Source organism: Mastacembelus armatus, chromosome 18 (genome assembly GCF_900324485.2).
Source record: "Mastacembelus armatus chromosome 18, fMasArm1.2, whole genome shotgun sequence".
Classification (NCBI taxonomy): Eukaryota; Metazoa; Chordata; class Actinopteri; order Synbranchiformes; family Mastacembelidae; genus Mastacembelus; species Mastacembelus armatus.
Window position 1 is genome coordinate 7,612,814 of NC_046650.1, and position 17,308 is coordinate 7,630,121.

General features: G+C 38.7%; 3 protein-coding genes across 6 annotated transcripts in view; 2 read left to right on the top strand and 1 right to left on the bottom strand.

The window, feature by feature from the left end:
- Positions 1-1,438: 1,438 nt before the first annotated feature.
- On the bottom strand, positions 1,439-6,598 carry LOC113125404 (integrin beta-like protein A). Its single transcript, XM_026298830.1, has 11 exons — positions 6,472-6,598; positions 5,768-5,952; positions 4,617-4,757; positions 4,272-4,410; positions 3,861-4,038; positions 3,318-3,459; positions 2,760-2,903; positions 2,571-2,632; positions 2,043-2,156; positions 1,856-1,935; positions 1,439-1,630 (listed from the first exon to the last, which is right to left on the bottom strand). The coding sequence occupies exons 1-11, from the start codon at positions 6,589-6,591 to the stop codon at positions 1,538-1,540; spliced, it is 1,398 nt and encodes a 465-aa protein (XP_026154615.1). The 5' UTR covers positions 6,592-6,598; the 3' UTR covers positions 1,439-1,537.
- Positions 6,599-8,596: 1,998 nt separating this feature from the next.
- LOC113143681 (type I phosphatidylinositol 4,5-bisphosphate 4-phosphatase-A-like) lies at positions 8,597-13,917 on the top strand. Of its 2 annotated transcripts, XR_003297089.1 has the most exons (8): positions 8,597-8,858; positions 9,854-10,035; positions 10,547-10,653; positions 11,044-11,155; positions 11,717-11,769; positions 11,901-11,991; positions 12,196-12,393; positions 12,623-13,917. XR_003297089.1 is itself a non-coding variant. In XM_026329440.1 (7 exons), exons 1-7 carry the CDS (start codon positions 8,756-8,758, stop codon positions 12,337-12,339), a joined length of 792 nt encoding a protein of 263 aa, XP_026185225.1. In that variant the 5' UTR covers positions 8,597-8,755; the 3' UTR covers positions 12,340-13,917. The 2 variants fall into 2 exon arrangements, 1 of the variants encoding a protein (XP_026185225.1); XM_026329440.1 differs by having other exon boundaries at positions 12,196-13,917.
- Positions 13,918-15,527: 1,610 nt separating this feature from the next.
- The window catches only part of znf638 (zinc finger protein 638), a 39,159-nt gene continuing 37,378 nt past the window's right edge, over positions 15,528-17,308 (top strand). For 2 of the 3 annotated variants that reach the window (XM_026329437.2, XM_026329438.2), the window contains exon 1: positions 15,553-15,882. In XM_026329437.2, coding sequence (XP_026185222.1) covers positions 15,722-15,882 — 161 coding nt within the window. In that variant the 5' untranslated portion in view covers positions 15,553-15,721. Of the gene's footprint in view, positions 15,883-17,308 lie in introns of all 3 variants that reach the window. The other variant, XM_026329439.2, reaches the window with a different exon arrangement.

Here is a 17,308-nt window from a genome sequence, read left to right on the forward strand (position 1 = left end):
TTCTATCTTGATACTTCTGCTATAGGTCTCCATCCTATGGGTGATCCAGCTGTGGATTGTGTTGATGCAAATGCAAATTCAAACTAACAAAAAGCCTCTTTATAACCTGACAAACAGAAACAGTCTTGTTGATGTGTGAGCTTGGGATTTGTTCATTTCTGTGGAACCAGGAAGTCAGATATAAGCAAATGTTCAGTGGAGTTAATGGTTTACCAGAGCTAGTCATTAAACCACGTTACTCCCACAAAGCATCACAATGATAATTGTGGTTGACACTAAACAGCATTAATAATGGAGGCCGCTGTCGACAGTAACTCTTTAGGCCCTTTTAGCCTCAGTTAGCCAACATTTAGTCTCACAGGCCTGATCACTGCCAGAATCAGAAAGTTGCAGAACAATGGAGGATTAGACAGGTCTGAGTCAAGACAGGCTCAGATAGAAGAACAGTGCTTTTCATGGGTGAGAAATACACAGGAGTGTTTACAGGGCGTGAATAGACAACTCCTGCAGACAACTTTAACGAGACAAGTTGAGAAATATGTAACTTTTCAGCTGTCAGATCAACACAGAGCTTCATTTGCTTGCTACCTGTGTCAAATTCAAATTTAAATTCAAATTTATTTAAAATATATCTCACCATAAAAGTCTCAACACAGTATATAATTTACATAGATAAAAGAACATGGCAAAACACTAAAAATATTCATGTCAAGATCTGTTAGAAGACATTAGAAAACTGTGGAGCCTGAAATAAACAGGCTCTATTTACCTTCATACACTTCATATTCACAATATGGCTGGCTTGGATTTAATATGTTTTTATTTTTATGTTAGACCAAGATATGTGGATATAATTTAACCTTTTAAAAAACACTGATTGGGCCTCAATAGCGCTATTTTACATGTTTCATTTTGTCCTGGACTCTGAGATTTTAAATAAAGAGTAGATTTTAAATATTCTTTAATGGTATCACATATTGTTAACATTTGACGACAAAGAGTATCACGATTAAGAAAATGCTGGAAACCAAATCATGGTTATTTTATCCCCAAATAGCTGAGTAAAAGAAGGCAAATTAAACTGAGGTAGATAAACTGAGCACTTAAAGTAACACCCTCATGTACATATGGAAAGTAGAAACAATGTTTAATGAGATTACATGGTCAGATAAACAAATAAAGGTAAACAGGACTCATTAGCAACTATGCTCAAAATCGGAATCATGGGAATTATCATATTTGATACACGCTATTCTCAGTACAACCAAAACATGAATAAGAATATATATTACAAATCCTCTTAAACATGTTTAGAATTGCATTTTCAACCAAAAGCAGTAGTACAATACCACTTTGGGCACAGTTAACATGTTGCGTAAAGGCAACTTTGATTGCCTTGGCTTCATTAAGACACATAAGAATGAATTTAGGTGGAGATATGTTTGTAAAATAATTTTGAAAACTAAAACTGTAAAAACATCCTCAGAAAACTTCCTGAAATTAGTTCAGAAAAAATACTTTCAGTACATTTTTGCAACTATCCCCTAGAGGCCAAGCTGGTTGTAACGCTGCTCACAAGGCGTAGAGTGATGTCTGATGGCATCCCTTGTCTGATCAGTTCATCTTTAAGCTGTAGAAGAAAACAAATGATGCTGAGATATAACCACTGTTTTCTGAGGCATGGCAGGTCTGAAATGTCCAAAACAGCGTCACAGTGACTGCTATTACTGTACAGTACTTCTGAACCAGTCGTAGGAATATGATACTTGAATTTTGCTTTTGTTCACAAACATGCACGCAACTCTAGTTATTTGATGCTTTGATAGGATTTCTCACAGGACGAGAAGAGCCTGACCTCTTGCATGACGGTACTCCTGATGTAGTCTTCAGATAGTGGAGACGAAGAGGACAGCTTTATTCTCAGACCTATGACAACTAGAAACACAGTAACGCTGGTATTTAAATGTCATTGACGCAGTACTGTACATCCCCCAAAAAACATATTATTACATAGAATAAACATCCCAATTTGACATACTCACCCTCATTTAAGGTTTCAGGTGTTGATGGACTTGTAGTTGGTGTAGAAGTCATATTTTGTGTTGTTATGGCATTTGGTGTGCTACCTTCTGCTGTGGGTGTAGTGGTTGTATTATCTGTAGTGACAGAGATAATTAACAGTATTAACAGATACAATGATGGTTGCTGCAGACGGAGTAGCGCTTGTACACGACGTGGTAGGTGCTGTTGATAGATTGGTGGTGGGTTTGGCTGGAAGTGGCGCTGTTGATTGTGTGGGAGTTGTAATTGTGTTATTTGATGTGGTTGGTGGTATTGTAATATGGCTCTGGCCTGGTTGATGGCAGCTGATGCTGTTGATGTAGTTGTTGTAGTTTGTGTAGTGGTAGCTGGCATCGCGCTTGCTGCTGTGGTTAGGGGGGCAGTTGTTTGTAGGACTGGTGGTTGTGCTTTTTGTGTTTGCAGTTGGTGTCGTGATGGTGGTTGTAGTTAGTTGTAAAGAGAATAGTAATAAAATTTAAAATATAAAAAGACAATAAGGAAGGACTCACTGTAATCACTGTTTTCAACGGTCACAATGACGCAGCGAAGCTCTGACTGATACTTGACTGAACTGTAGAAGTACAACAACACAGCAGCTTAGTTTGTAAATTTTGTTACAAATATTTTTTAATATATTTCAGGGGATATAGTATTTGTGTTCAAGGGGAACGGTTGTTTTCTCCTTCCAAGACACTGACTTGTAAAGTGCCTGAACGACAAAACATATGGGGAAACTTTCTCCATCCTCATTTTGAGCCGGCGTCCATCTCAGGATGTACTGTCCTTCTGCTGTTGTAGTCCAGTTTATGTTGTATGGCCCGCTGAACAGCAGCTCAGAGATCCTTCAACACAGAGAAGAGGAAATGGCTCAGATTAAATGATCACGTTCTAAACCCCCCTCACCCACAAATGGAGCAAAGTCCTTATATCTTTTAACTTTAAAATTTTATTTCCTGCAGGATTTTTAGTGATTCAACCAGATTGTAATTTGTTTTGTAAGTTTATATAAAGTGAAGTTTAGCTGTAAGCCGGTGAAACTAATGAAAATGACACAATGCCAGGTCAGCAGGTGTGGACATGCAACAAACCACATGAAGGTTTCTGTTATCTTTAGGTTTGAATGCATGCACTCACTCTGATGTACAACAATGCTTTTCATTTTGTTCCATTACATTTCCTGCACACTTGTCAGACCTGCCTGTGTCAGTGCTGTCAGTGTCGAGTTACATGAAAGACCTGATTTCCTTTTAGCTTACGTGGAGATATTTGCCTCAGCTTTGATGCTGATTTCCACCGTCCGACTGACACTGGTGTACAGCTGAGCTCTGTTGTCTGGGGTTGGAGGCAGGAACCTGGGCAGATAGAGTCCCTCTGTGCAGGACGGCACCACAGGATCCACTGGAACAATACACAAAATTAATAAGGATGGCGATGTTGCTCGCCCCATCCATCGGCTGGTCCAGCATTTTAATTCGGACTAGAACTACTTTTTATAATTTGCGTTGATTCCCCCACAGTATGAATTCTAACTTTGATGATCCCAAGATAGTCCCTGTATTTCATCAGCATGTACACTGTAGAGTTCATACTGCTAATTTCTAACTTAATTGTAGCTCTACTTGATGTAAGTCCAAGTTGTCAAACCAGAAAATCTTACCCTTTAAAACAAAGCAACATGACCCTTCCATAGTTACCACGAGTTTTCCACTAACCAGTGTCCAACTCAGGTGATGAGATTATTTCTAACTCCAGCTGCAGGAAAAGGTTTACATCACATTCATCCTGTCAGGAAATCTTACCCCTTAAAACAAACTGGATAGGTATTTTGCTGATGGCGTCACTGGTAGTTTTCAACGTCTGCAGCCCGTTGGTCTGAGTCAGTGTGATGGTCTGTCTGGGAAAGTCTTCCATCACCAGCTGCACAGCGTATGGACCTTCCTGCCTGCTAATAGTGGGGCTGAAGGACAGAGTACAAGACTGCAGAGGACAAAAAAACACATGAGGTCAAAATAACTCAAATATTTTCTGTCAGGTCATGAAATAATGTAAAACTGGAATGAGATTTAGACTGTACTGCTGTTTCTAAAAAATCCTAGTGTCTTGTTTTTCTTCTACATCATGATTTTCTTTCTAAAACACATCCAGTGATGAAGGCTGGAGCTGTTGTGGACTAGAGTTACTGCTGCTGTTACTGGACTGTGGTTACTCACTGATGAGAGTCTGAGAACAGACGGTGGTGTGCAGGGGTCACACTCTGACAGTGACGTGTTTCCATATCTGCACGTAACCTGGTCTCCATCAGGGTCAAAGGCCAACAGGCTGAAATCTCGCTGACAGTTTGAAGGAACTCTGAGCCCACAGACAGAAAAAGCCAGTCACTGTGGTGCTGTGTCACCCTCTGCATTAGTCCCCATACAAAACATGAGTCAGGCAGCCAACCTGTGCCAGTGTAAATGTTGGATCTAGATTCTGTATGTAACCCACTGTTGTTCCTCAGTTTGCCTCAGTTTTCACAGGGACCCCCAAGGTGTTTAAAAGCCAGTGAGGAGACTCACCCCACAGACGGCAGGATGGTGGTCTGAGGTGATCTGTTGGCTCGGCCAGTGTCTGACCTGTTCCTCAGTTCCACCACAGTCACAGCTTTTGATGACACAATGCCATTTACAATGGTATTTATCCAGTTCCCATCATTTAACCTGTGGTGGGTGTCAGGAGAATTATTATTATTTTGCTGTGTGGTTTCGTAGGAGCCACCTCAGAACGCGTTAGATTTGTCCCATATTCCTGAGCACACAGCTGGACATTCTCAGTAAATGAAAATGTTTTTGAGAAAACACAGAGAGATTATTATCATGAATAGATTAGATTAGATTAGATAAACTAATCTAAATCCCATAGAAAATAGAAAGAGCACTTTATACTTGTAGAAATGCCCACAAACCATGGCGATTGGTTTATTGAGCCAAATTATTAACAATAAAATAGAAAAACTCAAAGGAACACACTAAGAAAATATTGTGTTGAAAAACCCAGGAGCTACTGGATAAATACAATCATTTAGTTTGAGCAAACAAATTATATTTTATGCTCAGTAAATATATTTGTATGTTTGTATAAACTCTGTGGTGCAGCTTTACCTACTTGCCCTCTTGCAAATCAACCTCCCTCCCAACATCTTCCCTCTGCGGTTGCAGCACAGTGTTACATATGACTGAGGTTGAAGCAAATTTTTAATCTCACCACAGACCATATCACATATGAATTCATAATCAAAAGCAGCAGCACAAGATAAAATATATAGTTTATAATAGATAATGAAACGTTTTATCCAGTTTGACTTGAAAAACAAATATGCACTTAACTTATATTGTTTCACTTTGCTTCTGAGACTGATAGAGGAAATGTTGAGGGGGGCCGAATTATTCTATGCGTGATAATAATGCCCTTTCAAAATATGAATTGTGTGCATTCAAACACATTTTCTGTGCTCATCAATATGGCACAAATGTAGCAGCACTGATCATCCATTATAAATACATTTAAACTCTACAGGAGAGGATTTAGAGTTGAAAAATGGAGCTGTGACATTTTTGAGTTGGAAATTTGATTTTCACAGCCTTCAGAGAAAATTGAAGATTACCTTTGTTTGTACCTCCAGTGACACAGTGGATGTTATGGTTTTTATGTTTCATTATGTTTCACTCACCAGAGCTCAAACGGAGCATTACTGGGCACCACTCGAGTTGAAATCCCTTCTGTCTGACACCATTCAGTGTCTTCCGTATCGACATTATTCACCACTACACTCTCAGTCCCACAGTCACCACTGAGACACTGCCATGATGTTGAATATGTGCAAGTGTGGAAGTTGAGCTTATAGCGAAGGATCACCTGTAGTGTTACAGTGAAGACATGTTACAGCATTAATGACAGTAGGAGTCATGCAGCAAAGGTGTTTTTTGGAATAATAAGTTAAAAAGACATTTTCACATGTACCTGCCTGTTTTTCCCTTATTTTATGTATGGTATATTTCAAATTATATCTTGAGACCTTTTAAGACTTAAGATACAGCATGTACTACACTTTCTAGCCTATTGTTTTCATGTTCTTAATTTCTGCTATTAATACATTTTTAACTTTTTGAAATACTTTTTCACTTTTATTTTAGCGAACTCTTCTGTCTCTATATTTTGTAAAGTAGCAAACTAATCTTTGTGTGGTCCAAATTGCATGCAAACAACATGAAACTCATAGAATAAGATTCATGTCTTTTGGAAACATTGGTTTCACTTTTTAATTACTGTTTCTCAATCAGTTCAACTTATTCCCATAATTCAGTCAAAAGTTTCTTATTTCACTGATAAATTTCAAAAGATGAATATTTTGGTTTAGAAAAGAACTGCACGTACCGTGACAGATCCATTTGCATTAGTGTTTTTTGGGTAGTAGGTCATCACTGTCCCCCAGAAATGAGTAGCCTGGGAGCTGCAGACCAGCAGCAGCAGCAGCATCAGAGACAGAGACATCATGAATGTGTTTGAGTTTCCACACAGACAGTCAATTTCTAACAGTAATAACACACAACCTTTATAAGGACAGCCCCTGTTTCACGCTCCCTCCCTGTGTTTCTCACACAAAAAAAATTGTTTAGGTTTAAACAATACACCAGGAAATATTTTGGTATGAGGAAACGTCTTGTGTCACGTTAAAAAGATTATGATCAGAAGTGACAAGCTGATGAAATATGCTGAATTCCCTTCTCCTGAACAACCACCAGTAGTGTATAAGTGAGAACAATTTATCAGATAGAAAGAAACTTATGTGTTACTTGCTTTAGGTCAAGACCTGTTATTCACATATAAAACCACTGTATTTCTTTAACATCTGAAAATATAGTAGTGGGTGCACTGCTTGTTGCAACATTAATAACTAAAAACAGAAAAGCAAATGAAATGAATTGATTGTGTAATCTAATTTAAAGCTTTGAACACTCTTTTAGTGTAGATCAACTTTACATTTTAATATTTCATGACATTTTTTAAACTTCTATTATCCATCCATATATCCACACCTACTCATTCCTAACCAGGGTCACAGGGACCTGGGTCCACCCTGGACAGGTCACCAGTCCATCACAGGGCCACATAGAGACCAACAACCTCACACACTCACACTCACTCCTATGGGCAATTTAGAGTCACCAATCAACCTGACATACATGTTTTTGGACTGTGGGAGGAAACCAGAGTACCTGGAGAAAACCCACACAAGCACAGGGAGAACTGGACAGAAGAGACCGGGAAACCAGAAGATTTCTGTGTCACTACATGAGGCTGTGAAAGCGATGACAGAAAAGTCATCACTACTGCACTGTTGCATTTTTCCAGATGCCAGATGTTGTAATCTCATTTCTGGTGTTATGGCATTACTACACCTCACGATTGTTCAGTGTTTGGAGAATATTTCTTCTTCCTGCCATTTTGTCCTCTGCTTAAGAAACTCTTAAAAGTCCTCCTCTCTACTCTTAACATTTTTTACCTTAGAAGCTGTTTTAGGGTTAAGATGTTTCATTAATCATTTTTATCTTTACTAGGATTCAATCCTAAATTTAAGGGGAAATTTTTTGTTGTTGTTTTAGAATTTTGTCACTAGGACCAACTTTTAGGCTGAGGAAGCTTTGTGAATACAGGCCCTGGATGTTATCAAGATGTTGATGAATTTGTTTTCCATGCCAGTGGTCGTGGAATGTAGATATACTTGTTATAAAGGAATGAGCGAGAATCTGCCTTTTTTATCTGTTCACACCCTGGAGCAAGAGAAGAAATTATGTAAAAAAGAAAAAAAAAAACCCTGAGACGTGCCTAAGTGAATTTGAGTCACTGTAAGTGTGTTGTCACTGGTTTTTGGCAGCAGCTCCCCCTTGTGGTTTAGTTCATGGTTTCCATATTTCCATCACTATCAATGAAAGCCCAGTTGTCACTTAACGAAATGATTGTGCAAAGTTATTAGTTTTATTTAGGTTGACCTCTGAAATATGTATTTATAATAATAATAACATTTTTAAACTGGTCAGGATTGTTTGAGGATTCTCATAGCAGTTTTTTAAAGAAATATATTTCAGAAACAACCCTTGTGTTTTGTGTCTAATAACAGTGAACTGAATGGAAGCTAAAGTATGAGACACAAACTGGGACTAGACCTACGCAATGTCTGTTTTACTAATGATTGGGGTTTTCAAATCTCTGGATCAGTTCTGGTTTCACTTCATCTTTCTGAAAGGTCTTTCTAACTGTAGGATGTTTCTGTGTCCGGTGAAAAGATAATGTGACTGATGGAAACAAAGGAAGCTGTCAAACATCCCAAACTTTAGTACCGTAACTGGAAAGGATTAATATTTGTGTTGTGAACGCGGCCCTGATTGACAAGACAGTTCAGCCAATCAAAACGCGCCTCTCGACTGAAGGCCAACCCCCCCACCCCGCCGAGCTCTAGCATGACTCAGACCGCGGTCATGTGACACATGTTTTTGTTGTTTCGCTTCCGCCTTCGAGGTTTCTGATCGTGTCATGTGGATGTCGAAGTGACAACAGGCTCGGGGTTTGAAATCTCCTCAGCGACACCTTTACAAATCTCTTTCGGTGGTCCGAGTGCTCCCCCTTATCTCCAAGGACTCTACCTGAGGGCGTCTGGGCGATGGCGGACGGGGAACGGTCTCCGCTGCTGTCCGACCAGCACGACGGGACCAACGGCTTCTCCCCGGGAGGCAGCTCGCTGGGATATCCGTCCAAACCACAGGGTATGTCCGCTGTCTGGCTTGGCCGGAGCCCTGCAGACATGTTAACAGGCTGTTAAATAGCAGCGCAGACCGCTGCAAAGGTCAGCTTGTAAACAGATGTTAGCTCGGGTTAGTTTTAGATTGGAAGCTAGCTGTGAGGTTGGCTAATAGCTGTAAACGATAGGATGAAATAAAGTTCACAGACACACAGAAACGATTTAGGCCAAACCACAACCACTTTGCACAGATATTCTATATTTTACATGTCAGTATCAAATATAGGCATGATGCAAAGTAGCGCAGAATTAAGGTTTTGTTTATGATATCGACTGAAAAAAGTAGGAAGTAGGTAGTTACCTGATTTGTGGTTAGTTGTTTTGCATCATGGACAAAAGCTCATGAACAAAGTTCATCCATTTCTATTTGCTCTAAGAGTCAGAAACTTGAGCAGACGTATTTATTGTTTTTATAAGTCTGAAAGGAGGTTTAGAAATGTCCGGACCCAAAACGTTGACCGATTATTGTCTTAATTAAAGCTTTACATTATAAAATATCAAAGAATTGTTAATACAAAGCAATTTTGAGGCACCAATCTAAAACCCATGAGATGTTCAGGTTACCATAGTAAGACCAAGAGTGGACCAGCTGATCCAGTATCAAAGTATCTGCAGGTTGACTTTTCTTTATTCACTGTTTTAATGAACGTATAATTGTTGGAGCTCTAATTATTTATCTTAGACCTGAAAAAAAAAAATGAAATAAAATATAAAACATAAATATAATTGGGCAGAATAATTAAGATGAAAACTGGTCAATAGTTGTACCCCTAAAAATGATATGACATTTTAAACAATTGATTCATTTGATGCCCGTGACATTATAGCTGAATGATTAGTGGATTCATTAAAACAAAGCCTTAGTCTGTCTTCACATTCAACGTAAATGTATTTACCAGCTGATTATTTCCTAATAAATAAACCTCATCCTCCTGGTTGTTTCTTTTTTTTCCCCTCAAGGTTTAGCACCATTACCCATTTTGGTGGCACCAGGTGAGGCTCCACCCCCGTACTCTCCACAGGGCAGCCCGGACAGCAGCAGCGCTCCAGTCATCAGCTGCCGGGTCTGTCAGAGCGCCATATCTGTGGAAGGCAAGACCCACCAGCATGTGGTGAAGTGCAGCATCTGCAACGAAGCTACAGTGAGTCACATAGATTCAGACCTGTTTTGGCATGAAAACAATGAAGGTTGACTCTAGCTGTCCATGTATCTGCTGTCTCTGCTTTTAGACCATGGAAGCTCTTTGTTTAAACATGTGCTCTAGAAATATAGTAGATTGCTCTTATTAAAATCTTTGCCTTTTCGTAGCTGGATTGTTTTACTTTGAAATTATTTGTGTATGTTTTTGAGTGGTGTAACATTTGACTATATTTCCTGTCTTGTGATATTTTTTGCTGCTGGAGCATTTCAGTTTTCCTTTAAAAAAACATTTTCACTTCATCACAGTTCTCCAACCGGAAATAAGCAGTGTCTCATATTTCCTGTGTCAGGAAGTCTTTCCATCATCAGAGAAGATGCTCAGCATTTCTGCTGATGAAATCAAAACTGAACCCCAGGATGTGGAAAGTCTGGACACTGAAATAAAAAATAAAAAACACTGTTTGTTTTCTTACTTTCTTCTCTCCTTTGTATCTTCATCCCTCCCACTGTAGCCAATAAAGAATGCACCTGTTGGAAAGAAGTATGTCCGCTGTCCATGTAACTGTCTGCTGATCTGCAAAGTCACGTCGCAGAGGATCGCCTGTCCAAGACCATACTGGTGAGAAACAGTGTGGGATTATTTTTCACCCACCTCATGTTTGGCTTGAAATCATGCCATCTGTGCAGAGCAGCCATTCATCAAAATACAGTCATGCATGAGACTGTGTTTAGGAGCTAGCTTTGGTGTGAAATCATTCTACTGGAACAGCTATTGTTGGGAATTTTTTAAATACCTATTACCAGTGAAAGGGGAAATCAGGCTAAGATTGAGTAAATTAAAAATCCTAGATATTTAGAAGTGCCCTGTTTCTCACTCTTATATTGTAAACTGCTGGTGTAGAAGTGGTCAGGGATGTTTTTGGTGATCCAAATGAATGTGACATTAAGGTGCACTCCATCAGTTTTTACTTGTTACAAATCGTCACCTTTCCTTTTGTTTCGTTGCCAGTAAACGCATCATCAATCTGGGACCAGTTCACATTGGCCGGAGCAGCCCTGAACAGCAGCATCAGCCCGTCGGCATCAGAGTCATCTGTGGACACTGCTCCAATACATTCCTGGTAACAGGCGCGCACACACACATGTGGACCCACACACAATTGATGTTCATTAGCTAACAGTGCAGATTTCACTTCTTTATTTTGTGTTAGCATAGTCATCTACTGTTGTGTAATGGAATTATTTTCCGATGTGCCTTTATGCAAGTCATGAGATTTAAATATATTTTCCATTTATTGATTGATTCATCAGGAACCATGTATAAAAAAAGTTTGAAAAGTGAATCTCATGAAACGAGAAGTGATGCCTTGTAGTGGATTTAGATAGTAGCTAACTTGTGTCTGCAGTTGCTGGACAGATAAAAACAAAATAAGATGTAGGTAATAACAAATATGTTCAAATTCAAATCTGATGTTATAACACTTTACACTAACACCATACAGTAAATAAAAACACACATTCAGTGGTGTAAAATTCATTCAGGGCATCCTCCCACCACCTCCACCACATAAACATAGTCAGCTCACACCCAGGTAATACACAGACACACACACACACACACACACACACACACACGCACACACGCACACGCACGCTGACCCTTTATTTCCCCTTTCTCTCAGTGGACAGAGTTTTCCGACCGGACCTTGGCTCGATGTCCTCACTGCAGAAAAGTGTAGGTGTCTCATCAATTTTCTGTATCTGTGTGTTCATAGTAAAGAGAGGTAAACATTTGATCCTGTTGAGAACAATCCCTCAGGGAGTTTTGTTTTGACTATTAATTGTTTCTCTGGTTATAATTTCCAGCTCTTCTATTGGTCGGCGATACCCCAGGAGGAGGAGCTTGCTGTGTTTCCTGCTGTTCATAGTGGTGGCTGCCTGCACTGCAGGACTTTTGGTATGTATCTGTGTGTGTGTCTGTGTGTGTGTGTCTGTGTATAGTAATGATAGTGCTAGAATTCTTCAGAACAAACTGTACTGTACTGTTCATTTGGTGTTGGTGACTTTGGTCAGAGTGTTGTTGTTTTATGTACCAGAGAGAAATAAAATCCATGAGGTTGAGTTAAATCTCATTGGTTTGTAACTGCCTGTGTCTGTTCAGGTTGGTACATGGAAGCCTGCACAGCATTCTAGAGGGATCTATGTGTCATGGGCCCTGCTGATCCTGCTCACTCTCTTCACCTTGGCAAGAACCATCTACTGGAGATGTCTGAAAATCAGCGACCCAATATCCAACATCACGTAGAGAGAGACAGAGAAAGAACGAGGGAGTGAGGAAAAAGGGAAAGACAGAAGTAAGGTAGGTAGGTAGCTAGGGGATGAGGAGGAGCAAAAATTAACTGTTGCTATTGTGGTGAGAAGCAGATGGGATGGAGAGAAGGGAAATATGTAGAAATGCCCCACATTCCTGCCAAATTGGAGATGTCAAAAGTCCAAGCTGCCAATTGTCAAAAAAAGCTGATTATAAGTGCAATATACAGACATCTGTTTACCATCACAAATTGAGAATGGTTGCTTTCTGTTTGCAGAGAGTTGGGTAGATGAGTGGAGAAATAAAGAGAGGACAGTTCAAGGTACAAGATGTAAAGAGAGCAGAGCAAATGAATTTAAAATGTTTGATTTTATTTTTCTTCAATGTTGGATTAATATATTTAAAAGCCTGTTGCTGCTATTTTATGATTGAAGCTGCCAGTAGCTGCTATTATCCCATAAATATCATTTATTGGTTGGTCCCCAAATTATAAATAACCAGTTTTGTTAATCCAGGTGGTATTTTATTTGTCCTTTAATGTATATAATTGTATGATTTTAAATCAAAATAAGAATTAATTCTAATCAAATTAAGTGGGTTTGACGAAAGAAAGATGTGTTTTTCTATTTTTTAATGAAATTCAGTCTAGTCTTTGACTTAACTCTTGTGTGCGACTTTTCTTTTAGTGATCTCATTCTCACAGAACTCCACTGCACGCACCAGAAAATAAAATGTGTGCTCACACAAAACCACTTTCCTTCAGTCTGACGAGGGTTTGTGTGTGAAACATATGCTAATTTGACAAGATGGCATTTAAAACATGTTTGTAAAAGGAATAAAGAAAGCAAAATAAGGCAAGAGGCAAGGACAAATGGGTGCAAGCAGGTTTAACATAATATTTATTTACACAGTGAATCTTAAGAATAAATAGGCATTAACTGAGAGCAAATGGCTTCATTTCTTATTTCCTTGAAGATCCTTTGGTAGCATGTCAGCATTCACGTAGTCTCACATGGATTTACAGCCATTCAAACCAATTTTGCTGCTTTTTTTTTTCTTCTTTGAAACATGACTCATAGAAACTCAAAAGCGGCTTGAAAAAATGATGTGAGAATTAACGGGAAATCATTAGAAGTAAACTCATTGTATTCTGCTAAATGCTTTTCTTTTTTTTTTTTTTCAATTCAAGTTTTTCTTGCTCAAGTCACTTGATAAAATTACTTGAATCATACACAGGTAATTATTTCTTTACTTGTGCTGCACTTCATTCAAATGCATCTTGTTTGACTCAAACTAAATACAGTTGACAGAACGGAAACCTGTTAGAGTGTCTTGTTCTCTGTTGAAGTGTAAATATATATATTCAGTGTTTATTATTTGGGCTGTACAGAATTATCAGAGCTGTTGCTTCCCCCTTGTGGCTGATTAATGTAAGTACCTGCTGACTGTGAAACATGTTGCACTACATTGTACTGATGTACTACTACTGAATGTTTCTGTCAATGTTATTCTGGTGGATGGATTTTTTTATTTTGTATATTGTGGAACAAATTAACAAGGACTTTAACAATGTCCTCTGACTCAGATGCGTCTTATTCTTCTTATTAGTTGTATGTGTGTCAGGATTAATTATTTTTTTTATGATCTGGATTTGTAGCTATTTTCTGAATTTTTAGTATGAATGGAGACTTGATCATTTAATATTTATACTTTGTTGTTTAATTTTTCAACTTTAAATTTGAATGTTTAAATTATAGTAGTCACTGTCACTACAGCATCAATAAGTCTTGGTCTGTTTAGCTTATTATAAGAGATGTTTCTGTTTGCTGCTTAATGTGCCTGTAGAAGGATCTAATAGACCAGAGTTATATTTTATGTACCTACAACTAGGAACCACAAGAGGTCATCAGTGGGTCAGTAGTGGGAAGAGACCAACAGCATATACTGGTTTGTAGAACGCAGGTCACAAAATAATTGGTGCATCATCAATTTTGGAAAAATACATTATTTCCTCCTGGAAAACTACAGGCTAACCTCCTGTCAGTCTTACCTGTAAGTTGATTTAAAGCCTATAATCGATGCACATTCTCACCATCAGGACATACAACTTTTCTTTTTCCCAGTTTTCCAACATATCAATTCCATAAAAGACACCGTTTCATAACATTTGTTTTGTTTTATTTCGTTTGATTTTTAGATTTCTCCTCACCTTTTATTTTTCTGTACATCACGTCTTGAGCTTGTTACAAATGTCAAATGACACAGTGCTACAAGTTGTCTAATTGGTTGGGCTTGTCCTACAATCACTTTCGACTGTTTATGATTAACTTGGTGGTGGAAATGAATAATGTGTCACTGTTTATTCCTTAAAAGTCAGAAAGCTGGAATACTCATTTTTCAGGAGTTAATTTATGGATGGATCTTTAAACCCAGACCATTTAAAAAGTTTTTTTCTATATTTTATTGTTTCCAGCACAGAATCACTAATAGTTTTAGTTTTGACATAAAGAATAGGTAAATTCTGCTATGACTGGCTCATCCTGGGCGGCTGTTATTAGGCCTTAAGAAATCTGGATACAGCTACTTCAGTAGGTTCAATTAGCTTAAGTTTAGTAACTTCCCTGGAAAAAAAATGGTTTATTGGAGAAATAACAAAAATGATAGTGACCCTCTTTTTTTGGTATTAGAAGTTCAAACATGCCTTCTTTACTCTCTGTCTTGCCCTCCAGACTGTCTTGCTACTTTCTCTCTTTCTCTCTCCCTCTCCAGCTGCTGGCTCAGAGGAATGGGTGCAGTGTAGTGTAGCGTTCCTCATGATTTGCCTTTCAGTCTCTTGCGGCTCAAATCCCGCTGACCCATTAATGGCTTAAGCCCCAAGAAATCCAAAATCCTTTGGTTTCGAACCTCCCTGGTTCTGGGACGCCTGAAATTTCACAATACAAGAATACCTGAGGTTTTTACATTTTGGGGATCTGAGACTATTTTACTGACTTAGTTTTGTGTTTATTGAAGTTTTTATTCCGTATTAACAGTGATTTTGGCTTTTGGCTTAATTTTCTGCAACTGTGGGAGGATTTCGATCCTTCAGGAGTTCTTTCTTCTGGAATTACTTTTGGATAAAAGAAACCGACCCGAATTTTTTGCACATAGGGAAGTAATTCAAACAAAAGTCCTGTTTTTCTTTTTTTTTTTACTTCTTAATATTGGGATTTATCTTTGGATGTGGATAGGCTTTCCAACCAATACATCACACTGATTCAGACGTATGGATGTGCTGCATGTGTGAGTGTGTGTTTAAAGATATTAAGAAAGTGTGTACTCTATATATGTCTCTGTGAGTGTTTGGGTGCATGTATGTGTACGTGTATCTTTGGCCATGCTGGAGGAAAAGAAGGCCCAGGGTTCAGAACAACAGAGCTCAGCACATCCAGTTCACCCAAAAACGCCGAAGATCAATGACTGCGGCCGTAACTTGGCCGTGGGTAAAACCACCAACCACATCTTGTACAACAGCAACGCCATCAACCCTGCATGCCGGTGAGGACAAAAATCTGCTTGTTGTGTGCTTTGAAAAGCAACAATGCATGCAACTCACTAAAAGTGCTTTACTCACATATTTAGACTCACATTTAGCAGGTGTATGAAGCCATATATTATATATAATTATAAATATCATATATAGATATAGATATCTATATATAATATTTTTGTGATGACGTGTCTGACCACCAAAATTCAAAAAAACAAATGTAAATGTCAGGAAAAGAACAACCAATTCGGAAAGTTTGATTTGGTTGGTGACGTCTGGCTTCGTACTTGCCACCTTGCTGCCACATGTTGTTGAAGAATTCAGAGTAGTTGTGAACAAACATTTCATCCACCTGTTATATGCATTATAGGTTGTGCATGGAAAGGCAGAAAATAAGAAAAGATAGCTGAGGTGGAAAACCTGAATTGTCCACTGAAGCTTTCACCCTATTTCACTCTAAGTATTGACAGATGAAAAAAGCAAGAGGAAATAGCTTACCCAGGGGTTTTCCCTGTAGGACCAAAAATAAATTGCATACTCAAAAAATGGAATGCCATAAAGAGAAAAGAAATCCAAAGTACAGTTTTCTTCAAGCGTACCTATCTCATCAGGAGAAGGATAAATATGACTTTGCCCTGAACTTGGCCCCACAGATGTAGACTGAGCTCACCTATCTTTAGCATTAGAGGGCTTTTAGTTAAGATGGGTAAATTCAGGGTAAGGAGTGGCTCAGGTGAAGAATTCAGGATTTTTTTCACGATGTAAAAAGGTTTATCTCTGAAGTTGCCTATACACTCCTCTGAGAAATTGTTGGCAGCGGCACTTTTTGGAGTCTTTTTTTTTTCAGTCCAGTTTGGATGAAGTCTTTGCTCTATACCTGAGGGTCTGGATGGGACCCAGGTGCAGATTTAAAACCTTGTCACTTCATTCCTTTGCTCATTCATTCACTCCTACATACAGCTATTCATTCTCCTCTTAGTCATTTATTCATTCTTTCAAATACTGAAGTTGCATTAGCATGCCAAAGCCACACATCGCTGAGAGCCGGTGTTAGTAATATGCTTAGTCACCAGTCAGAAAAAAACTGTGCCAATTACAGTTTCTTTCAAAAAACACTTACTTTTTTCTACCCTATACTTCAAAAGAATAGTATTCTTCAGAAGTAGAGTCTCGTAGATCAGAAGCTCTTGTTCCCAGAAAACTCTTAACTGTTTTATATGGAAGGTGTGAAATAGCTTTGGACTGAAGCAAGGCTTTGCTCTAAGCTCTGTTGCTATGAAAGTGGATGGTGTGTGTGTGTGTGTGTGTGTGTATGAAAAGTACATTTCTTGTCTGTATTTTCAGGTTATATCCCAGCTCTGTCATCTGATGCTTGTATCACGCTTTCTTATAAAGCCCACACACACACACATGCTGGTTTTGGGAGTGTTTATA